Below are 23,409 nucleotides of genomic sequence, written 5' to 3'. Positions count from 1 at the left end.
TCAATGTTTCTCATTTATCCAGTTTATAAGGTTTGTCACAAAAAGTGAAGGCTCAAGCAGGAAGCACTTCAAACATGAAACCCCACAAATGAAAGTGATAATACAGTAGACCTATATATGAAGATAAATTACAGACCCCCTTTCATATAAAAACAACAGATGAGGGCGCGCTAGTGTGCCATGGCCAATTGCGTTCCCACTGTCACTTCAGGGGCTTCATTGTGCCTCCTCGAGGCTTTCTCTGGGGCAACAGCCAATGACCTTTTGCCCGCCGATTACCCTTGTGCCAAACAAGGCCAACTGGGGATTGTGGCATGGTCAATGTCAAAAGAGCAGTTTTGCCGAACTTGCCAGGTTGTGTATCCAGCGCACAACAGTACAGGCTCGGTAAATACGTTTTTTAAATTTTTTTTATTGCGGATACAGTACAAATCTGTTAAAAAGCACAATGGAAAAAGTGGTGCCCAAACAAAGAACTTTCCCTGGTTCGAGATCATGGATGGTGTGCTGGGAAATCATCCCGCTGTTAGTGGAGAGACCACTCGGGACACCATGGCAGTTACAGTCGGTGAGTTGTCAACTAATTTATCTTGCTAGCTAGCTAATGTTACCAAATGATATAAACTTGATATTCTAGATAATTAGATTACATGATACCTCAGCTTGAGCTTCCCTCTTGCTTGTGAAATGGGCACCAGGGTGGCATATTAATGGAGTGTTTTAGGGCAATGCTGCGGGGACTATTGGCCCGATGGTGGGAACGCAGATTGATTTTGGTCTCGCAGCTACAGGTCGGATGGTATTGGCCCCGACTGGCCAATTGATAGCACTGGCCCAATAGTTGAAAAGCAGCTATTGGTCACTTACCAACAGCAATTGTGTTGTTTGAAGGTTTGATGGCGGGGCTTGTAAAAGTGGGCCTGGTTGTTCCAAGCCCAGAGGCTAACAAGGCACTCTGAATAGAGTCTGGATCAATACTCTTTTTCTTCTTCTTGTTTCTCTTCTCTTTGCTCTTTTTGGTGTCTTTTCTGATGAGCCATGGATCTGAAAAGTAAAAGATATTTTAAAATAATACCAACTAATCTTACATACTGAACTGTGCGCAACATGTATGTTCATTCAATTCTCACCATCTTCGTCATCCTCACTGGAATCATCCTTAAAGGGGTTGAAGTCATCTTCATCCTCCTCCCCTGAGCTTATAGATTTGAAGCTGTCATCACTCTCTGCATCTTTGTCTGAATCATCAGAGTTACTCTCATTAGAGCTGGTATCAGATAGACCTCCGGATATACGGGCTTTCTTTACTTTCTTCTTTGTCTCTGGCCCTGCAAACACACACAAACCACCTGTGGTCAAAGCAAAACTATGTGCAACAAAGAGTGGTTTTCCATCCTAAACCATCTAATTGTTTTCAAGTTGAAAATAAACATTTACATGCCCTGTGAATAGCTGTGGGTTGTAGTACCTTTCCGTTTTTTGCCTTTCTGCTCGGTGGTGGTTTCAGAAGGTGAAGGGGTTTTCTTGGTACTCAGGTCAATGCCCAACAAACTGAAGAGCTTCTGTCTGTCTGGAGCAGGGAAATGCTTCTCCACCAGGGACTGCAGCACACCCCTATAAAGGATCATACATACAAATCTGTTCAGTTAGACATCAGCATTTAAAATATACTGTATCAGTACTTCAGTTTTACACTAATTGCTGAAAATGCAATTGAACTTCAGCATTCTAAATCTGTGGCTCTCTGTTCCAAACCCTCATTAGCTGCATCAGTTTTAGGCTTCATAGGCCCCTTATAAAATAACCTCACTAAGGCCAAATTTTAGGCAGCATTGCATGCATCCTTCACATATGAGGCCATTTCAAAACAGTCACTTATGAGGTTTCATTTCAGTTACGATGCAACCTTAGAAGGTAGCTGCCCAAGACAACTCGGTAGGGTTTGGAACACAGCCTTTACAGGAGAAACCCTTTTGCCACTCACTTTGCAGTGGAAACAAAGTCATTGAGCTCGCCTCCACCCTCTTCTAAGGCCTCAAGGGTTCGAGCCTCTCCAGTTGACTGAAGACCAATCACAACACACTACAGAGAAAGAAAGAAGTTAACAACCAAAATTACTGCAATTCTTTCTTTCTGAACGTCCTTTAACCCTACTATTGCATTCAGAATCTGCATACACCTTTTGCATTCACGGGTCACTTTTGACCCGGTGGAATTCAAGCTTATAAATCATTCATAACCCAATGGTTTTAATCTAAAACTATATTGTAAGTCTTTTATAGGTTCTTAACTGTACATACATGTAAAAAGATTTATATTTTTGGAATGTTAACTGACAAATATCAGTTATTTACTCAATTTCACACTACACTTTATAATTATTTTTTTTTTTTTTACAAAGTTATTGTATTTTAAACGGTAGATAGCAGTTTAAAAACATGCACCCGGTCTCTAAAATGTATATAATTTACATTTATATACAGTACATATGTAAAATGTGCGCACAAAAAAAAAAACCCAAAAAAACATTTTTCCATTAAAAATGTTTTGGCTGTTGTAATTATAGTCCCACATTAATTTACAAATTGTACTGTATATCAGGGTAAGTTGCTTGATGGCATGATGTACAGAAGAACTAAAAATCATGGTATGGTAACTTGATGTTAAATATTTAAATTTATAGGTCTTTAATGTTCCTTTCATTAGGCTACTATGAAAATTACTCAAACTAATACATAATAAACTGTTAAGCATTGTAGCTTACATGAGTGTGTTCATGTTAACATGTTGTCTTGTATAACCATATAAAGCCTACGCAAGGTTTTATGATTATTCGTGTACTATAATGTGCATTTCTGTGTATAGTTAAATTGTTTTTCTTCTTTGAAATATAAATTGAAATGATTTGATATCACGAGAAAAAGGCACACACACAAAAGACATTTGATATAATTACGGGACACAGTTGTCCAGCATCTGCAAAGAGCATCAAAAACTAGCACTGGTACAATAACATTACTATACCGAAGTAAAATATTTGTATTTTTCTCCCCAGTTCATGTGTCCATTTAAATCGAGCTTTTATTTTGGCTTTTCTGTGTAATTTTGATGGTAGTTTCTCACCTCCCAGTGTGATTATTAAACACCCAAAAGCTGTGATTTAATTAATATAGTATGTATGTGCTGCATGCTTCAGACAGAACAAACATCCTTTGTTTATGACAGCCAACCAATAATGCTGTTTCACAATGCGCAGCCGGCAACAGTAACAAAATGATACGAATGCATATATGTGACACCTATCACGAGTCCCGATCGTTACCATATTTTTGTACATGTAACAAAAACCCTTTTTTGCTTAAAATATTTTCCATGACAAATAATTATTTTCCAGGACATTTAGGTATTTTTCTAATTTTCCATGACTGGAAAATTGCATTACAAAATTCCAGGTTTTCCATGATGTGTGGGAACCCTGAAATGTTTTTTTTTTTATATATATATATATAAAATTAAGTATAATGTGAATTTTGATGGTCTTAAACCAAAAGTTTAGTTCTCGTACTAAAAACTATGCGGTATTCAAAAATTTATATATACCTCTCCCTGGTCAAAAATGACCAAACGCAATAGAAGGGTTAATAACAAGTGAACATTCAATCTAACCTTTCCGTTTTTAACCTCCTCTCGGGCCAGCTGCACTACTCGCCGAACTTTGGAGGCAATACAAAGGTACTTGAAGAACCTCTGGTGAGCGGACCAGAACTGCCCCCACATTGACTTTTTCATCCGTTGTTCTGCATCCATCAAGTTGGCGGCTTGCTGGAACTTCTCTCTCGCACTGACCCACTGCAAGTTTGAAAGGTAAATGACTTCATGCTCAGCGAGTTGTTCTTTATTGACTTGACAGTGTTGATGATAATCTTGCATGTCTCAATTATTCCATTTATAGTTCTTAAATGATACATAGCAAGTTTGCACAACTAAGATGTTTTACTTGATGTACCATCTAGAGAGGACACAAGAACACTAATCTTAACTAGTTCAAGAAATTTTCAAAGGCCAAGACAGTTGATTTTTTACCCACCAAGCGGACAGATTTGTTGTACATCTTAATGTAGTTCTGTGTCAAAGGAACTTCTTCGATTTTAAACGTCACGCCTGTGAAGCTCAGCTGTCGAGCAATGTACATTCCTCTCAGCTTCATATCCATGGCAACAATCTCCATGGCACCAACACCTCTAAAATAACCCAACAAAATACAGATTTAATACGGAGATGATGCAGGCTAACATTCAAAAGCTCAGTCTTGGACACACAAATGCATGAGAACTCTGTCACCTGCTATTACACAAACGCTTTGACCTGATAAACTCACCTTCTCTCCACAGCCTGGATAAAATTAGTAAATTCCTTAAATGGAGTTCCTTCCCCCCATATCCCAAGGCGATTCATGTAGGCCATGTTGCGGGGTTCTGATGCTCCTACACAAAATACAGAACGCAGATTTATAAATAGCAAAATAAAGACATGATATGAAAAGGGAAACAGAAATGCATCCATGGTCACATACCTGTAGCACTTGCATACACCACCCGAGCTTTTGGCAGCTTGTTCTGTAGCTCTAAAACTGCCAGCCCGGTCTTTGTAGGCTTAGACGACCCAATAGGACAAACATTTTTGGCTTTGTGACATTCATCAAAGACGATCTGAGAGTTTCAGTCAAGGGAATTAATTCACCATAGTTACAGCAAAGATTCTACTTCACAAGCATTTAGTCAATTTTAGGGCAATATAGCCAAAATAATCCTGTTTTTTTTTTTTTATTATTATTATTAAAATATTCAACATCTATCTAGAATTTTATGCATTTACTCTCAAATGGCTTCCAAGAGTAATTAAAAAATAAAAATAAAATAAAAACATTATTTCAACCAAATAGCCATTAATGCAAAGTAGATACAAAATGTTTCAGATTAGAACAAAAACTGTAAAATGGTGAATTTCCACTAAATGAACAAGAATGATAACCAGTATTTGTTATCTTGATGCAAATAAATGAATACATAATAATATTGGAAAGACATTTTTACCTAAAATGATTACTTAAACATTATAAATGCCTCACAGAGACTTCTGCAAACTAGAAAAAAAAAATAAAACTCGAGCAACTCCAAAGTTGAAATAGGGACTTAAATAGCAAAATAAAAAGTGCATTAAAATAAATGTTGCATATTTTATTTCAGCAGCAAAATCATTGCAAATATATCATGAAATGTAGTGATATATTGAAACACTATATCACCCAGACCTGGTCAATACACAGCAAAACTCACTAGATTTTGTTAGTCAAGAGGTATAAAATCTCTTGTCTACAGTAAAAGGATACAACACCATCAAAGTCCTCTCCACACCAGTGTAGTAGCTGCTTAAATCTTGTCTTGTACTTTCCCCCAGACTGGCTCTCTCCAATCAGAGATGAGTACGTGGCAAAGATCACACCTTTTTTCACACTCCCGTTGTGTTTCGATGAGATCTTTCCATATTTGAACTGGAAAAAAAAGGGAGCAGAGAATGAATATGCTACTCTATTGTATATTTATTGTTTTTCATCTGTTATATCTTATTTATTTAATTTTTGTCCCTATATGTATGCATGTATATGGTTGCATTTGTACTGGAAGCTTCTGTCACCATGACAAATTCCTTGTGTGTGTGTGTAAGCATACTTGGCAATAAAGCTGATTATGAAAAGACAAACGTCTTATATGTTGAATAAGCACTTCGCATACCTTGTTTAAAGAATGGACCTGAATGTTCTTTGCACCGATGTCTCTCAAGTCTCTCTCTGCATCATATTTCAAGTCATTTGAGACACTAAACCTGCAGAGACCAATGGGACAAAAATAAATAAATTACAGTAGAATTGCAAACTGAAAAGCTGCTTGAAGAAAAAAAGAAAAACAAATGTTATTACCAAAGTGATCTTTTCCTGCCAAGCAGATAGTTTTCATATATGATGCCAGCAATGGTTCTACCCTTTCCAACACCGGCTCCGTCTCCAATCAAGTAGGCTGCTCGGTCTCTGTTTGGTAGGAATGTCTCATGTTGCTGCACAAAAACACATGATTAAGTGACAGATCTGAAAATTACGCTTTATGCCTGAAATGCTATGAGATTACTGTCTGAAAAGTTGATATGTAATTTCATGTAATTTTGAGGTCTGATCTGCATACATTTTATACATAATACATTTTAAAAGGTTACATTATGTAAAAAGGCACAGACCTGGGCAGCGTACGTGATGGCTTCAAGCTGAAGGGCAGATAACCAGCCTCTGTCAATGGTCTCCTCTGCAATGGTAAGTCTGTACCACACATCTGGAGGGTTGACACTAGAGAGAGAGCTGGTCTCCACTACAGGATCAGGGTGCCGCAGTCCAATCCTTACTGTGATACAAGATGAGACCAACTTAAGCAAACTATCAAGGAAGAGTTGAAGTAAAATACAACACAACATTCTAAACCAACACACAAACAAGAAAGTGTGCATTTCATGTACAATGACTCAGTTAAAGCCTAGTGTACACTACATGATTTACAGTCGGCACCCTTCAACTCAGTCTTGTTTTCCATCATGCTGGTGCGAAGACTACAGGATTGTAGTGTATCAACTACATGACCATTCATCCCCGACTGAGGCCATGTGTACACCTGGTATTAAGACACATTTTGGGAAACAAGCAAGACACATCACCGTTACACCTGGTTGTGTCTTTGGACCACTTGTGTTCAGATTTCTAGGAGAGAGTCTGATTTCATGAGTACATACATCAATCATTATGTCTGTGTTTTACTGAATGATTTACTTATTTATTGCCATGTCAGCATCACTGGCTATTTTCATGGCAAGATCAAGGTAGTTTTAAAAGGTAATATACACAATATATAATACAGAAATATACACAATGAACATAAGATCCTTCATTTCGATATTTGATAAAAAAAATAAAATCCCCTGATGAAACATTTTTGAAAACCTCCACTAAAAAACTGAGTAAAAATGTTGCCTAGTGGCATTAAAAGTAGGACATTCCAGTAAAATGTGTTTTATAGACAGTAGTGTCTCACAAAAAAAACATGTTGGTGGCACTTCCCCTTTCAAAAAAAAATAAATAAATAAAAAAATAAAAAAACCATACACTGCGTGCCCTATTATTAGGCAAATTGTATTCCTCAGGATTAATTTTATTGTTGAACATACACAATGCTCTCAGTCAATCCAAAATGTTATTGAACCTCAAACCTGAATGTTTAACAAAGAAAAAGTGAGTTTTGTCTTTCTCAGGGGAATATCTAAGTGTGCACAATTATTAGGCAACTAAATTACAAAAATAATTTCTCCCAACTCAATTGTTTATTCTCGATTTTTAGAGTAGGTGTAACAAATAACACAAAATGACAATTAAATAACATTTATGGCCTTTCAAAAATATTCAGTGACCAATATAGCCACCCTTCTTTTCAATAACTGCCATGAGCCTTCCATCCATGGAGTCTGTCAGTTTCTTGATCTGTTCACAATCAACTTTCGCTGAAGCAGCAACCACAGCCTCCCAAATGCTGTTCAAAGAGGTATATTGTCTTCCCTCACTGTAAATCTCACATTTGAGAAGGGCCCACAAGTTCTCAGTAGGATTTAAGTCAGGTGAGGAAGGGGGCCCCAAGTCATTATTTGGGCATCTTTGAGGCCCTTGCTGGCTAGCCAAGCAGTGGAGTACTTGGATGCATGTGATGGAGCATTGTCCTGCATAAAGATCATGGCCTTCTTGAATGCTGAGGACTTCTTCCTGTACCACTGCTTGAAGAAAGTACTTTCCAGAAACTGGCAGTAGGTTTGAGAGTTGAGTTTCAGTCCATCTTCAACTCGAAAAGGTCCATCTACCTCATCCTTAATGATAGCAGCCAATACCAGTACCCCTCCTCCACCTTGCTGGCACCTGACTTGAAGTGGTGCCCTGTGTCCATTAGTGATCCAGCAACGGGCCCATCCATCTAGTCCATCAAGAGTCACTCTCATTTCATCTGTTCATAAAACCTTTGAAAAATCTGTCTTCATGTATTTCTTTGCCCAATCTTGATGCTTCAACATGTGAATACATTCAGTGGTGGTCGTGCTTCAGCCTTCTTGACCTTGGCCATGTCTCTGAGCACTTGGCACCTTGTACTTCTGGACACTCCAGGTAGGTTGCTGTTCTGGAATATGGTAGCATTGTAGGATAATGGATTCCTGGTAGCTTCACGTTTAATTCTTTTCAAGTCTTTTGCAGTTAATTTGCGCCTTTTCTTCTCCATGCATTTTTGCGCCCCAGTTGACTATTCGGAACAAAACGTTTGATTGTCCTGTGGTCACGCCTCAATAGTTTAGCTATTTCAAAAGTGTTGCATCCGTCTGAAAGGCATTTTACAATATTTGACTTTTCAGTGTCAGGTAAATCTCTTTTTTGGCCCATTTTACCTGAGGTAATGAAGCTGCCTAATAATTATACACACCTTAATATAAGGTGTTAGTCACTTTCACCACACCCTCCCTCATTACACAAATACATACCACCTGAAAATGATTGAATCCAATAAGCATTCAAGTTTATATGGTTTGGAGTTGGAAAATGTGCATGGAAATAATTATAAGATCAGAATACTCACTTGCCTAATAATTGGGCAAGCAGTGTATGAGCAAGTCTGGAATGACCAATACAGAATCTTGTGTAAACAGTCTGGTCATGTCTACACTCAAAAGGAAAATTGTGAAAGATCTTTCATTTGACCAGTGGGCTGCTTGGTACCAAGTGAGTCTCTTGAAAACAAGAGGCAATGGGATTAACAACAGCAGATAAACGCTGCAGTTCAGCAAAGTTTACTTCAATCCCTCGGCAGTTCCAATGAATAATGTGATTATTCATTCTCAAGTAGGCAAAACCGGTACATGCCCTTTACTTCTGCATTTAGGAGATAAGCTACGGCTATGAGAAGTTATGTTCTCTTTCATTTCAATATCCTTTGAAATTTCAGTCTTTTGACATCTTTTTCCCTTGATTAACTTTTGGTAATTGTGTTCTTATACTACTTTGTGTCTTTTTCCCTCTTGAAGATTGGTTGTGTTCAGCTGACAGACTTTGTTCTTCAGTGACTTGGGTCTGACTTAATGTAATTTGGCTCTGGGTGCTTTGAGTCTTCTTTTTAGCTGAGACAGAATTTCTTTTTATGTATTGTGGTTTGTCACTATTCACCCAGGTCAAGTCTGTCTGGCATTCAACAGTGCTCATGATTGGTTTTACCACAGAGGCATAAGATTTCCTTATATTAAAGGCAGGAGACTCCTCAACCCCGCATGCTTCAACGTAGCTCACTCTCTCCATACATTTTACTCTCTGGATTTCCTTCTCTTTGATCCAAACTGGACAGACTTCTAATGAGGCTGAGTGATCAGCTGCGCAGTTGCTGCATTTTGCCAGTCTTGTACAGCCTGATTCATGTCCTTCCTCTCCACAATTACAGCACACTGACTTGTTTTTACATCCTGCAGAGCCTTGGCCAAATTTTTGACAATTAAAATATCTTAGGGGGTTTGGAATGAAGATATTGACAGGTACACTCAGATATCCTAATTGGACCCTTTCTGGTGGTTGTGGTTTGTTGAATGTCACTATGTAAATTCCTGTTTTAATCATATGGTCTTCCTTTTTGATCGTAATTCTTTTAACATTTGTTACACCTTGTTGAGTCAATTCCGATGCTACGTCAGCCTCATCCATATCTTGTAGATCTCTGGTACAGATAACTCCTTTACTGCTGTTTAGAGATGGATGATCAGAGGCATGTCAGGTAGTAAAGATTCTAAAAGAATGAATCTCTGCCAATTTTCACTTTTTTGGGAGAACATGTATCAGAGTCATCATCCACATTCTGTTCAAACTTTAGTCATTTAGGGGTTTTTTTGGTTAGCCATATTTGTGTTATTTTCGCTTCATTACTCCCACTCCCCACCCACCTCGGAGTCCAACAAGGGGATCCACAGAGCTATGGGTATCCTCTGGATATGCACCAAGGATACGGGGGTAATACTCGAGCAAAAGGAACAAAGTTCATATTCCTCAATTGACCCTCAGCCAAAGCCCTTTAGAGCAAGTCTTGACTAGCCGCTTGATTGGACCAGGCCCTTCCAACCTCCCGTCTATGTGAAGTCAGAGCCAAAGCACTGTGTTGGACCTGAAGGAGCCACAGCAACCCACATTCCTCAAGTGCCAGGACCTCTTTCTCCACAGTCACGGGTTGCAACTTACAGCAAAGAAGTCGCCCCATCTGTCGCCTCTTACGATCAGCAAGGGGGTGCAGGGGACCTATTCTACCCCAGGTCCCCACAGGGGTTTTACTGAATGATAATAAAGCGCAAAAAAGTAAAGAAGAGAAAGCACAAAAAAGTAAGAAGAGGAAGTGCTAAAAACCAGAGCACAACATGCTCAAGCTGACACCCCCGAGCAGGACGCGGGCCTGGGAGTTGACTTGGTCGGGGAGGTGCGGGACAGTGCGCACACCTCACAATGTCAAATATAAAGCTGTTTTGAAAACTTTTGTAGCGTCTGGAACTAGTCTCGGAATGTCGCAGGAGTGCGTTGTGACCATTCGTTGTGAAATCTGAGACTTCAGATTTTGAGTCATCAGACCAGTCGCCGATTAAAAACATCAAAGACAATGAGCTGACAAGCATTACAAGTCATGTAGTGTACACTTGGCTTAAGTAAAATCAACCAATTGCTTCCAAAAGGAATCCCAGTGACATGATCATTCATACGTTTCATTGGCATGTATTCGGCGTATGTCTCTGCATGACCCAGCTCCTCTTCTTCCTCTTCCTCTGGTTCATCTTCCTCCTTCATTCCTGGTAATTTCTAAAATCAAACAGAAATAGGTAAAGGTGAAGTGAGTAAATGGAACTACAAATATAATGACATGTTTCCCAAACAGCCCTGCCCAAAACTCATTCCACTGATTGGGTCAATTGTACCATGTGGAGCCACTCAAAGAGCCACGATATTTACACTTTTCAGGGACATCCACTTGGCTTACTCACAGTTTTCTCTTCATATTAAACTGGAATAGGAAAAGTATTTTGAAATCAAAAATATCGAAAACTCACAGTCACAGGTGAAAAGCTTCGCATTTTCATGTCATCGTTGACCCATATTCTCGCTACATCTTTGCTGGTCACTTCTTTTTTCAAACCATTGTTTAATTCCGCTGAGAGAGAGAGAGAGAGAGGGAGGGAGGGAGAGAGAGAGAGAGGAGTGTTAACATAGACATTAACATTCACACCAACCAACCGCAGTGTGTGAGAAATAATACGTTCCCACCACATGAAATCACCTCTGAAAACTAACTCTGTGCACATAAGCTCCAGTTAAAACCCTACCCATACCTGATCGGTTCATCATCTTTGTGGAGACCAGAATAATTTCTGAAAGGGAGAGCATTTACATTAAAAGATTTAGCATGATTGCATACACATGGTCTCGCTTTAAAAAAAAATTGCACCAAAAAGTCAATGCTCAAAACTCAACTATTGTTAGTGTGACTTTTACTACAAAAAGTAGCTGACATCTGAGGTACTTTTCATTCTAACCACTGCCATTAAAATAACAATGGTGCAAGATGATTATGTAAAATGAAAATTGGAATTAACATGTTTAAAAGAACAGAAACAAAAACAAATTAACTTGAAAGCATAATTGCCATTACCAATTTAATCTAGTGCTATTAAAGCATCTGTTCAAATGAAAATGCTCACTCTTTACCCACCCTCATGTCATCCCAAACCCATATGCTTTTTTCTGCAACACAAAACTTCTTGAAAAATTTTCAAATAGCTTGTTTCCATGCAATAATTCATAATCATAGGTGCTGTCCAAATATGACCAAAAAAACCCCCATAAAAGATCATACTAATCATTCATTATTTGCAGTCTTCTGAATACACATTTCTCTTCTCTCTTGGAAAATAGTGAGTTGGAATATGAGTCATATAGCAGTGTTTCCCCTAGGATTTTTTTCAGCAGCAGTGCTGATGGGTGTACATCCAAGAGCCCGCAACGCTGGACCCTTGTTAAAAGGATTAAGCTGGAGGAATAGCTTAAAACAGGGGTGTCAAACTCAATTTCAGCCTGGGCCACATCAGGGTTTATTTGTGCCCTTAAGCACCAGTTTACAATGTGGTACCAGCACCTGCTTTGGTAGAACTCATGCAATTACCAGTAATATTGCATATTTTGTGCACTGAAATGCACATTAGACAGTATAGCATTGATTTTGAGATTGGGATGCGGATGAAAATTATGATATTAACAACAGTAACATCTGTGAAAAAAAAGAAAACCAAATTATTTATAAATTGAAACATTCTGACCAAGTTGGGTCTTCTTTACAGATTCCTTTCATCAGGCTCCTATATACTGATTAAACTACAGTCATCTCTACATGAATTTTTTTTCCCTACAATTAGAGAGCATTCCAAAAGAACAGATGTTACACAGAAGTGAACTGGATTGCTTGATCCATGATGATTATGAAAATTTAACGCAGTTCTTCCATAATATCCAGAGTTTTAACGATATTTGTAATAAGACCATGGTAACATAGGTAAAACCATGCATGGCTCCTCACTACCATGGTTAGTAACTATGGCTTCTATATAAACTATGACATTTTTGTAATGAAAAACAGCAGTCTAAATACATTTAGAAACTTCTGCCACAACTGCCATACTTAATACAGTTAGTGTTACTACAGTAAATCCATGGTAAATGTTTGTAAGTATTGTGATCTTTGAATTAAAAAGCCTTGTCATTTGTTTTCTTTGTCAGTGTCGTTTAGAATGTGGGGGCTGTTTGTTTTAAACCAGTTTAATCACCGAGAGATAAGAGCTTTGCAACAGACAATTTTGTGCCTCATTCAAATGTGTTTTGCAATCCCTGCCGCGCATCTCACTGGTTCTCAAGTGCATTTAAAATAGTCTGTTCGGTTGAGACCAGTTCGCGAATAACGTAAGAATAAGTTAGCAAAATGTGCTCCAAAACAATGTTAAAGGTGCTGCAAGCGATTTCAGCCATTCTACTTCCACGAGACTGAGCCGTTGAATTAGCCATGCCCCCTCTTTACAAAACCCGAACTCCAAAGATACCAACATTTTTTTTTTATTGAGAGCAGAAACGATTGTTAAAAACAGCAGCTGCAAAATAGCACCCTCAACTGACAACCGTTATGGACAACATTGCACAAAAATGCATTTTGCCTTAATTCGCTGCAACTACAATATTATGATAATGCACAAAATGATTGACAGGCAGAAAGCGTCATTGTCCGTGGACACTTTTTTTTTGTGTGCTGTTTACAGAGTCTAGAGCTGTCACAGAGACTGGTGAGTTATCTCAAGACACTTAATTCATTAAAATAAATTTTTTTTGCATACCTTTCCATAAAAAAAATAAATTAAAATCGCTTACAGCACCTTTAAGATGACAGGGGAAGGCTCATTAATATTCACGAGGAAAGCTCTAACAGGGTTGCTGCAGAGTTTTTAAAATCAAATTTAAGAGTAATACCTTTTTCAAGACCTGAACAAATAACATTAATACTGTATCCCCATACCAAAACAAACCCGTACAATCTAAAAAAAAAATTTAAAAAAAAATCACGCATCACAGACTCTTACTTAAACAGGCAGGGGCACACATTCAACATGGCCTTAACATTGCTTATCAGTAAAACAGGGTAGGATATAAGACATGTTTTCCACATATATAATCACATTAAAATTGGTTTATGTACAGTACCATTATATAAATAAATACAAATTAGAGGTCAACCAATATAGGATTTTGCTGATACGATAATGAGTTTAAAGGCAATTAATCTGCCAATAGTTTATAAAATTGGTATCCTATATTAAATGTTCTTAGTCTTCCTGTGATGGTGAGGGCCAGACAGAGGCTACAAGAGTCCAAATTGTATTAAATTCCAGATGCAGTTTATAGTGCAACAAAAATATCAATAACCAGGTGGGGAAAAATAAAAAAAGATTGTTTTTTTATTTTAAGTTTAAAAGCTGAAATACACCGGGGACTCTTATTTTGAAATGTTTGTGCTTCACTGCTTCCAGCTGCTCACTCAAACAGATAAGGGATATAAAATGTGCACTCCTACAATAATCTACAACATATTACAATATAAACAATGAAAAATAAACTGTCATATTTCATCAACATTGTACCATCATCAACAGTTGATCATTAGTAATCGCTTGTCATAAATTTCTGATATGGCTTAATGATTGTGAACTGCTCTGCAAAAGCTGGAAACACTCACAAGCCCCCATGTGCTTGGAGAAAATACAACAGTCACGTTTTCACTCTGAAGGACGCAGTGCATGTATTTAAATAAATCGTGTTCTTTTGAAGTTTTTATAATTACATTAGGTCATATCACGATTCCCATCTTTCTGCCCCCAAATTTAAGACCTCTTTAAATGATAATTAAGACTTTTGTTGTATCATTTAGGATATTTAAGACTTTTTATGACCTTAAATTTGGGAAAACTGAATTTAAGACATAAGGATCCGCGGGAACCGTCTAACTGATTGTTCAGTAAAACATTCCGATCCCCTGCCATCCTACATATCAGAAATTAGCTCGCAGGCCACACAAAATGAAGTGAGTTTGACATGTGTGCGTATGCGGTGACCTCACCGAGTATGCGCGTGTATTTATGGGGTTTCTTTTGCAGTGTAGAAAGCGCACAGCTAACTTGCTGGCAAGCATTATGTTGCGTCAAGAATATTAAATTAACCTTGTGAAGTATAATAGTGGCGCTCGTAATTTAGCATATAGGGGAAACACTGCATGTATAGTATGAGCCATTTGAGTCATATGGGCTACTTCTATGGTCTTTTTGGAGCTTGACAGTGCCTGGTTACTATGAACTTGTTGGAAAAGGTGCTGCAAATACATTCAAATGTTCACATTTGAAACAAACAACCAAACAAATTACAACATATAGGTTTGGAACAACACTGAGGCGAGTCAATAATGCCAGATTTTTTTTTTTTTTCTGGTTTAACTACTCCTTGAAATTTTCTTAAAACCTGCCTAAAAACTGGTGCACTAAATCCTAAGAGCATTTAAACAGCTTTAGTAGCTTCGCATGCGATTTGTCTCGAGGCCATTATGGTTTCTTGTTTTCACAGCTGGTGTGAGATATGGCCCCAGTTACAGATCTGGTTAAGTGCCACAAAGCTGATAGCTGCATCGACAGACCCTTACAGTAAAAAAAAAAAAAAAACCCATCTATGATCGCTTGAGATCCAACACCTCTGCAAGCACTCACTTGTGGCTGTGGCCGTAGCAACGGGCTGAGCTATGTCAGGTGGGGGCTTCAACTTCATGAGCTCTCCAAGGCTGCTTGTCTTCAGGCTGCTGGCTCTGAGAAGGTCCTTTAATCTTATCTGCTCACTGTTTGGTGGGACCACAGTGCAAATGGTTGGGGAGGAGGACGAACTCCGCTGGGCTGCCGAGCTTGTGTGTACCACCTTGGTTACTGTGATGGTTTGCCTGGAGGTGGTTCCAGCTGAAGGTTTGGTGACTACAATGGTTCCCAGTGATGGCAACTGATTCAGTTGATTTAAGACAAAGGTGGTAGTTGAGGGCTGAGGCTTCTCCTGCAAGTTGGAGACAACAAATATACTGATGACCAAACAATGCCGCTAAGGATGTGCAAAACAAACTTTTTCAAAATCGACAAGTCGGTTAGTGTCTGTCCAACCATACACCGCTTAGAGGTTAGATGATAAGTACATCCCCCTTCAATCGGTTAATTGACAGGTATTAAATCAATAAATAGGCTAAATAACGTCAACCTTGCTCTGCACAAAACGATTTACACTTTTTGTACTTTTTTTTTTTTTTGTACTTAAACTTGGTCACTTCGTGCGTTTTTCCTGATCAGATTGCCATCCGATTAAATAAGCAAATTCCATTTACACTTGGCCACATAAATGTGTCTATGCCCCCGTTTACACGTTGAATTAAGATGCATCTCAGGTGATCCGAACACATGTGGTCAGGTGGGACACATTGCTGTTTACACCTGCTCACTTAAATGAGTCTTCTGTGACCACTTGTGATCGGATTTGAAGGAGAGGGTCTCTGTTTCATGACGACATACATCAGTCACTATGTCAGTGTTACTGCATGATATTAAACCGCACAACATGCCCCTTCTGAAACACAGTAACATCTTTTCCACAACCATGGGATCCGTCTTCCGACATGGTTGTTTTAGAAATGAGAAGCTACACACTTCATCAGTTAAGGTTAAAAGAATTGTTGCCAGCTGAAACATATTAATCACTGCAATAATGATCCAATCATAGGCTCTTAAGTATCTGCTTATTTAAATCCAAACGGTGACTTTTTTTGGGGCCAGGCAGTGTAGGTAAAAACATCATAAAGAGTGAATAGTCATGAGTCATAACTTTAGAAAAGTCTCAACTCGTAAAATACAACAAGCACATTCGTTTGACTCACAAACTAGTGTTATCCATCTCGATTCACTCTGTGAGAATCATTTCAAGAAATTTACTGTTTTAGGTTGTGTTTGGGCTTGCTTTAATCCCAATGCTGTTCTGTAATTAACAATGTGCTATTCCACATTCTGTTTGTTTCATGAATACGTGAAAATTATTGCCCCCAAGTAATATACATACATGTTTGTCGCATTTTCATTTATTGCCTCATGAAACAGATGACTAAAAAACCAACCCCAAAACAACAATGTGCAGAGATGTTGAAATAATCCTCACAGAGCGACATGAGCTTGTATTTTACTCACACAGACACATTGTGTGTGCGTATCCACACTGTCACTTGAGGCTGCCCAAGTCCCAGTCTGAAGATGACGCAGACAGTCAGAGATTCTCAGCCCACAAGCAAATAAACCGTTACAAATTATCTGAGAAAATACTGGCGGTAATTCCATATCAGCAAGATAATACTTTGATTTTCCCGACAGACCATGTGAATGGATCACTCAAAATGCATCTTAATACTGTTCTCCACCAAACAGATAAAAATCCAATCTTCAATTCCCACACTATAGGCAAATAAAACGGTGTTCACTTTCGTGAGTATGCTAATGCAGGGCAGCAAATGTAAAAGTTGTAATCTATTATTTGATTCCAAGTGACTTTGACCCCGCACGCGTATCTGTGTGTGGTCGCACTGTATTTTTGCCATCGGGGCTTGTCGTTGGCAAGATGTGTCATGCATTTGCGTTCATTTTCAGCATTTAATTTGTTTCGTCAGCGATCTGCATCAAATAAATGAAAAAAGTTCTCATAAAACATGCATCTGTTTCTTAATTGGTTATTTATTGCATAATTCTGTCTCAATTTGTACAGAAGCACCGGACTTGAGCAATCCTATGGCAAAGTTGTCATGGGGACTCTCGTAGGCGTACATGGGCTTTTTGAGTTTAGAGGGATGGACGCCGGTTGGCACTCTCGTGCAGGCGTTTTACTTTTTTCTGTTTGTTTGGTTCTGGGGGAAGTTCGGGGTCTGACTATGGCATTAATGTTGTAATGTGGTCTTTATTTTATTTTTGACACACAATCTATTTTTTCTAATATGTCAAAAGTTAATATGATTGAATTATCTCTCTCCACGTGGAATGTGAATGGGCTGGGGCACCCCATAAAAGGAAGGAAGGTTCTTTCTTAAACGTAAGAAATATGGTAGTGTTTCTTCAAGAAACACATCTTTCCCCGCAGGAAGCTGAAAAATTTGGGAAGATATGGGGTGGACATGTTTTCTTTAGTGCTGGCTCAAGTAAGAGCAGGGGAGTCATTACATTGATAAGCATCTACAATTCAAATGTCTCAAACAGATTAAAGATATATTAGGAAGAGTCATTATTGTTTTAGTAGAAATTCAGGGGCAAAGGTTGATTCTGGCTAATATTTACGCACCTAACGCTGATGATCAGGGCTTTTTTATAGCTCTTGAAGGGAAGTTGCAAGCTGCTGGCACCCCTCATGATTTAATATTGGGAGGAGACTTTAATCTATTGATGGACTCAGTCCTTGATCATAGTGAAGCAAAAGTGTGCAAGCCCACTAGAGCAACATTGACACTTCACAGGATGTGTAAAAATCTTGGTCTTACAGATATTTGGAGACTTTTGAACCCATCTGGTAGGGACTATACATATTTTTTCCATCAGTCCATAAGATTTATTCTAGAATAGATTTCTTTTTTATATCTAAGTCCCTCATTTCTTCTGTCGTTGATTGCTCAATGGAAACATCTTAGATCACGCCCTAGTGAATTTAGAGGTGTTGCCACATATGGAGAAAAAAAATCATATAGTTGCCACTTTAATGTATCCCTTTTGCAAAATCCTGATTTCCAACAAACGTTAAAGGCTGAAATCAATGTTTATATGGAGACCAACTGGTCTTCAGTATCCTCTGTGGGCATGGCTTGGGAGGCACTTAAGGCATTTCTTAGGGGTCGGATCATACAGTATGCCTCATTCACCAAAAAATCCAAAGCACAAGAACTTGTGGAGTTGGAAGAGAATATTAAAATTACAGAGACAGAACTGAAGCAGCGAATGTCGTCTACTGGCCTCAGAGAATTGACCCGATTGAAATACAGATATAATACTATTTTGTCGCAGAAGGTGGAGTTTTGGCTATTCAGGGCAAGACAGTCATACTTTGAGTCGGGGGACAAAGCAGGGAAAATTTTGGCTAGATATATAAAGCAAAGAGAGTCTTTTTCTACTATTCCCTCAGTGAAATCTGCTGGTGGTGAAATATTTACCTCAGCCATTGTTATTAATAATGCTTTTAAAGCATATAGATATCTTGATCTCTATAGTTCCACGTCTTCGTCTACTGATGAGGATATTAGAAACTTTGTGGAACCATTAGAACTTCCTAAACAAAAAAATTCTGATATAATATATATATTATCTAATATTCAGATTTTTAAGTCAGCTGATTTTTAAATTGACGTTGTTTCCTTAGTCATTACTATCCTGGCTTAAAAAAATTAAAAAAAGAACATTTAATTTTCAACTAATGTGCATAAAATAAATAAGAAGTTTTTAGTTGGTCCATATTCTCAAATATTAAGTCAAAAGTAAAATGAGGGGGGGAAAGCTTCAATAGACAGTTCACATGGTTACACTTGCACTGATTCCAACTACTCCAGACAGCAGCGCTGCTTTTTAGATAACGTGTCTAATTAAAAAGAACTTTAAAAGCATATTGAGACATCTGCTTTGTTAAACTGTATTTGTTGCGCTGTGTCTAACCTTTTTTGGTGCAAGAATGTGATCGATCTGAAGTCATCGTAATACAGTGAGGATAAAATTATTTTATTGAAATCAGATGCGTTTCTGGTTTATACGTTTCTCTGGGCAGCATATTAATTTGCTTTCTCACGTCACTAGCTTTAAATATGCAACTTAGCTGGCTAACGAATGCATAAACGTGACCAGGTGGCTATAAACTAATGCAAATAGATGGAAATAGATTGTAACAATCGTGACATTTAAACATTTGGGTAGGACTTGCCTGTATTTTTGTCACATTGTTCTAACCGCATGAGGTCAGCTTTAATGTTAGCGTCCTCTCGGCCTTGTCGGCAATCATACTACTGTTCTCTACTAATGCAGCATCTAGTCAACAAATTAATCACTTTATAATGATATGACAACGTGTACTGTATACATAACTTTTCGTTGTTGTTTTAAATCTGCATCTGAAGTGTTCTGCTCCATGCAAAGTACAGTCTCACGTGTCAAAACAAACACCACAAGACATCAGTGAAGTTATTTTTATTTCACCTCAAGAGGCCGCTCTCATACTGTATAACGACAGCGGACCCATCCCAGCAGCTCCAGCACCGGGGGACAACTATCGGTGTGGATTTTTGCCGATAACCGATAGTTCCAGACATCTGTTATCGTGCCGATTAATCGGCAAAACCAATATATCTCACAACCACTAATGTCGAGCCCCATATAGTTTGTTAAAATCGGTATCAGCCAAAAATTTTCATATCGGTGCATCCTTAGTAAAAACGCATGAAGTGATCAAGTATAAATACCCCCTGTGATTTTAATCCTGTCCAAATTTAAACTTACCCTGATTGGGACTGTAGGAGTAGGTGGAACTGAAGGTTCAATTCTGACAATTGCAGAAGCTTCATTACTGAGACCAATATCAAGGGCATTTATTGAGACAGACTAAAATGAAAAACAACTCATGTTAGTCATCAAAAAAAAAAAAAAAAAGCACTTTCAGCTTGTTTACACTGGTGGCCAAAAATTTTGAATAATGTACAGGTTTTGCTCTTATGGAAAGAAATTGGTACTTTTATTCACCAAAGTGGCATTCAACTGATCACAATGTATAGTCAGGACATTAATAACGTGAAAAATTACTATTACAATTTGAAAAACATTTTCAGAACTTCTTAAACTACTTCAAAGAGTTCTCATCAAAAAATCCTCCACGTGCAGCAATGACAGCTTTGCAGATCCTTGACATTCTAGCTGTTAGTTTGTCCAGATACTCAGGTGACATTTCACCCCACACTTCCTGTAGCACTTGCCATAGATGTGGCTGTCTTGTCGGGCACTTCTCACGCACCTTACAGTCTAGCTGATCCCACAAAAGCTCAATGGAGTTAAGATCCATAACACTCTTTTCCAATTATCTGTTATCCAATGTCTGTGTTTCTTTGCCCACTCTAACCATTTCTTTTTGTTTTTCTGTTTCAAACATGGCTTTTTCTTTGCAATCCTTCCCATAAGGCCTGCACCCCTGAGTCTTCTCTTTACTGTTGTACATGAAACTGGTGTTGAGCAGGTAGATTTCAATGAAGCTGTCAGCTGAGGACATGTGAGGCGTCTATTTCTCAAACTAGAGACTCTGATGTACTTATCCTCTTGTTTAGTTGTACATCTGGTCTTCCACATCTCTTTCTGTCCTTGTTAGAGCCAGTTGTCCTTTGTCTTTGAAGACTGTAGTGTACACCTTTGTATGAAATCTTCAGTTTTTTGGCAATTTCAAGCATTGTATAGCCTTCATTCCTCAAAACAATGATTGACTGATGAGTTTCTAGAGAAAGATGTTTATTTTTTGCCATTTTTGATCTAATATTGACTTTAAGACATGCCAGTCTATTGCTTACTGTGGCAACTCAAAAACAAACACAAAGACAATGTTAAGCTTCATTTAACGAACCAAATAGCTTTCAACTGTGTTTGATATAATGGCAAATGATTTTCTAGTACCAAATTAGCAATTTAGCATGATTACTAAAGGATAAGATGTTGGAGTGATGGCTGCTGGAAATGGGGCCTGTCTAGATTTGATCAAAAATGACTTTTTTCAAATAGTGATGGTGCTGTTTTTTTACATCAGTAATGTCCTGACTATACATTGTGATCAGCTGAATGCCACGTCGGTGAATTAAAGTACCAATTTTCTTCCGAAACAGCAAAATTTGTACATTATTCCAAACTTTTGGCCACCAGTGTAGGTATAGAAAAAGAAAAACATTCGCTATCAGAAAACGAAAATACATGAGTAGACACCTGTACCTTATTTGTCATGGATACTCTGCAACATGAACAATGAGGCTGCTTATGTTTTGATTACCTGATGTGAAGCAGGGGCTGGAATGATGTCCTGAGGATCAACATCGAAGAGATCATTAGGGCAGATTCCACTTTCACTTAGAGCAGCCAGAAGCAAATCCTGTCCAGGATCCATTGTCTAAAAGAAAGAAACCATTTTAAACAATTATGAAGATTTCCCCAGTAAAGAGAGAGCAAAGAGAGCCCAGACATTATATAATGTCCTCTCAAACTACACACTACTTTTAAGAAATATTCAAACACTATAGGAACTAAAAAGAAGAAACCCCAAACAAAGATCACCACTTAAGTAAAGCATACTGGAATATTAAAATCATATTAAAGGCCTTGGTGAGTGCAGAATACGTGTCATTAAGAATCTAGACAACACTAAATAGTCTAACAGCAATACTCAGATTAGTAATAATACATTAAAGTATTGGTGCTAACGGCTCACCACAACATTCAACTCCACACGTGTTTGCCAAACCTGATCCAACAACTGTAGATACTTCCTGGTCTGACGTTGCTGTTGTATATTAATATCAACCAGTTTGCACATTCAGGAAACAATGACACAACTAAACGCCCGAGTGGACCATTAAAAGGTCCAAACACTAAAATTACACACTGACAAGAATATCGTGATATCTGCTAGTGCGCGACCAGGAGAACTGATGTTCAGTCCAAAATATTCAGCACAATCCTATGAATGTTTTCCAGACAAACAGATCGCGGGTTAAATATGAATTAAACCACTCCTGAATATTACATAATAGTAAAAAAAAAAAGTATCTCTCTCTTATTTTTTAAATGTGGCGTGTAATGCAGCATGTTGGTTGCTAGCTAATTCCCCTCACGACCCATTTCAGCTTTAAATGACAAAAAGTAAATCCAAGCATTTGTTAAATGAACTATAAATTACTTTAAATATGTAGGAGATAGCTTGACAAGCAAACTAAAGGCTATTCAATGGTATTTGATGAATAATTCTTGTCAGTGACTTTGACAAAAGTGAGCTAACGGCTCGAGTCAAGTTAGCTGCCTAGCGCGTGAACCTCACTCAAGCTGCGCGAGCCATTCTCGAGACGCAATAAAACCTTATATTTCTTCCAACGACGAGCCAAACCGGCTTAAATCACGAGTCTGGTGGAACATGGACCAAAATCTACATGTGACAGCTAATGTCCGATAAGCCAAACACGTACTCCACTCTGTTTCTATGGATCCCAACTGTCGCGGCGGTGTGTTGAATGTCTCCGCTGCTCGCGCTGCTTGTTTTCTAACCATCCGGCGCCATCTTTGCCCGAAGCGCGTGCTGGTCACGTGACGCTGCAGCCCACAAAACAGCCGATATTCAGTTCAGGAATTCTCCCGCCGCGATAAAGCTTACGGGTCCTGGAGCATCGGCCGAGAGCCGACCGACGACCATCTTCCAGAAAGCCCAGGGACCCGTCCATAATAATCGTGATGTTTAATTATTTTTTAAAATCAAAAATCGTCGGAGAAGGAGAGCGCCGAAGCCATGTCACGTGACCTCCCTCTTAGTCAGAATAAGGAAGTGACGCAGGAAAAATGTTTCCTCCAATGACACGTCAAAATGACATTGCGAAAGCCATACTGGTGAGGTCAAAGAGAGGCACTGAC

The 23,409-nt window shown here is 38.5% G+C and overlaps 1 protein-coding gene across 5 annotated transcripts in view; it reads right to left on the bottom strand.

The window, feature by feature from the left end:
* LOC127433695 (protein strawberry notch homolog 1-like) overlaps positions 1 to 23,306 on the bottom strand; it is a 35,067-nt gene extending 11,761 nt beyond the window's left edge. For 3 of the 5 annotated variants that reach the window (XR_007895916.1, XM_051685807.1, XM_051685811.1), the window contains exons 1-19: positions 22,971 to 23,306; positions 21,785 to 21,901; positions 20,263 to 20,364; positions 15,436 to 15,766; positions 11,476 to 11,514; positions 11,197 to 11,297; positions 10,852 to 10,948; positions 6,289 to 6,449; positions 5,978 to 6,111; positions 5,793 to 5,883; positions 5,390 to 5,551; positions 4,574 to 4,709; positions 4,379 to 4,484; positions 4,088 to 4,241; positions 3,667 to 3,849; positions 1,985 to 2,082; positions 1,469 to 1,614; positions 1,131 to 1,328; positions 868 to 1,044 (exon numbers count right to left, since the gene is read on the bottom strand). Coding sequence is in view for 4 of the 5 variants with exons in the window: in XM_051685807.1 (XP_051541767.1) it covers positions 868 to 1,044; positions 1,131 to 1,328; positions 1,469 to 1,614; positions 1,985 to 2,082; positions 3,667 to 3,849; positions 4,088 to 4,241; positions 4,379 to 4,484; positions 4,574 to 4,709; positions 5,390 to 5,551; positions 5,793 to 5,883; positions 5,978 to 6,111; positions 6,289 to 6,449; positions 10,852 to 10,948; positions 11,197 to 11,297; positions 11,476 to 11,514; positions 15,436 to 15,766; positions 20,263 to 20,364; positions 21,785 to 21,898 (2,530 nt within the window). In the remaining variant the exon portion in view is untranslated. The remainder of the gene's footprint in view (positions 1 to 867; positions 1,045 to 1,130; positions 1,329 to 1,468; positions 1,615 to 1,984; positions 2,083 to 3,666; positions 3,850 to 4,087; positions 4,242 to 4,378; positions 4,485 to 4,573; positions 4,710 to 5,389; positions 5,552 to 5,792; positions 5,884 to 5,977; positions 6,112 to 6,288; positions 6,450 to 10,851; positions 10,949 to 11,196; positions 11,298 to 11,475; positions 11,515 to 15,435; positions 15,767 to 20,262; positions 20,365 to 21,784; positions 21,902 to 22,970) is intronic. The other 2 variants (XM_051685808.1, XM_051685809.1) reach the window with 2 other exon arrangements.
* Between the last annotated feature and the right edge of the window lie 103 nt (positions 23,307 to 23,409).

The sequence above is a fragment of the Myxocyprinus asiaticus genome, chromosome 43 (assembly GCF_019703515.2).
Source record: "Myxocyprinus asiaticus isolate MX2 ecotype Aquarium Trade chromosome 43, UBuf_Myxa_2, whole genome shotgun sequence".
Taxonomy (NCBI): domain Eukaryota; kingdom Metazoa; phylum Chordata; class Actinopteri; order Cypriniformes; family Catostomidae; genus Myxocyprinus; species Myxocyprinus asiaticus.
This window is presented reverse-complemented; position numbering and strand designations above follow the sequence as displayed.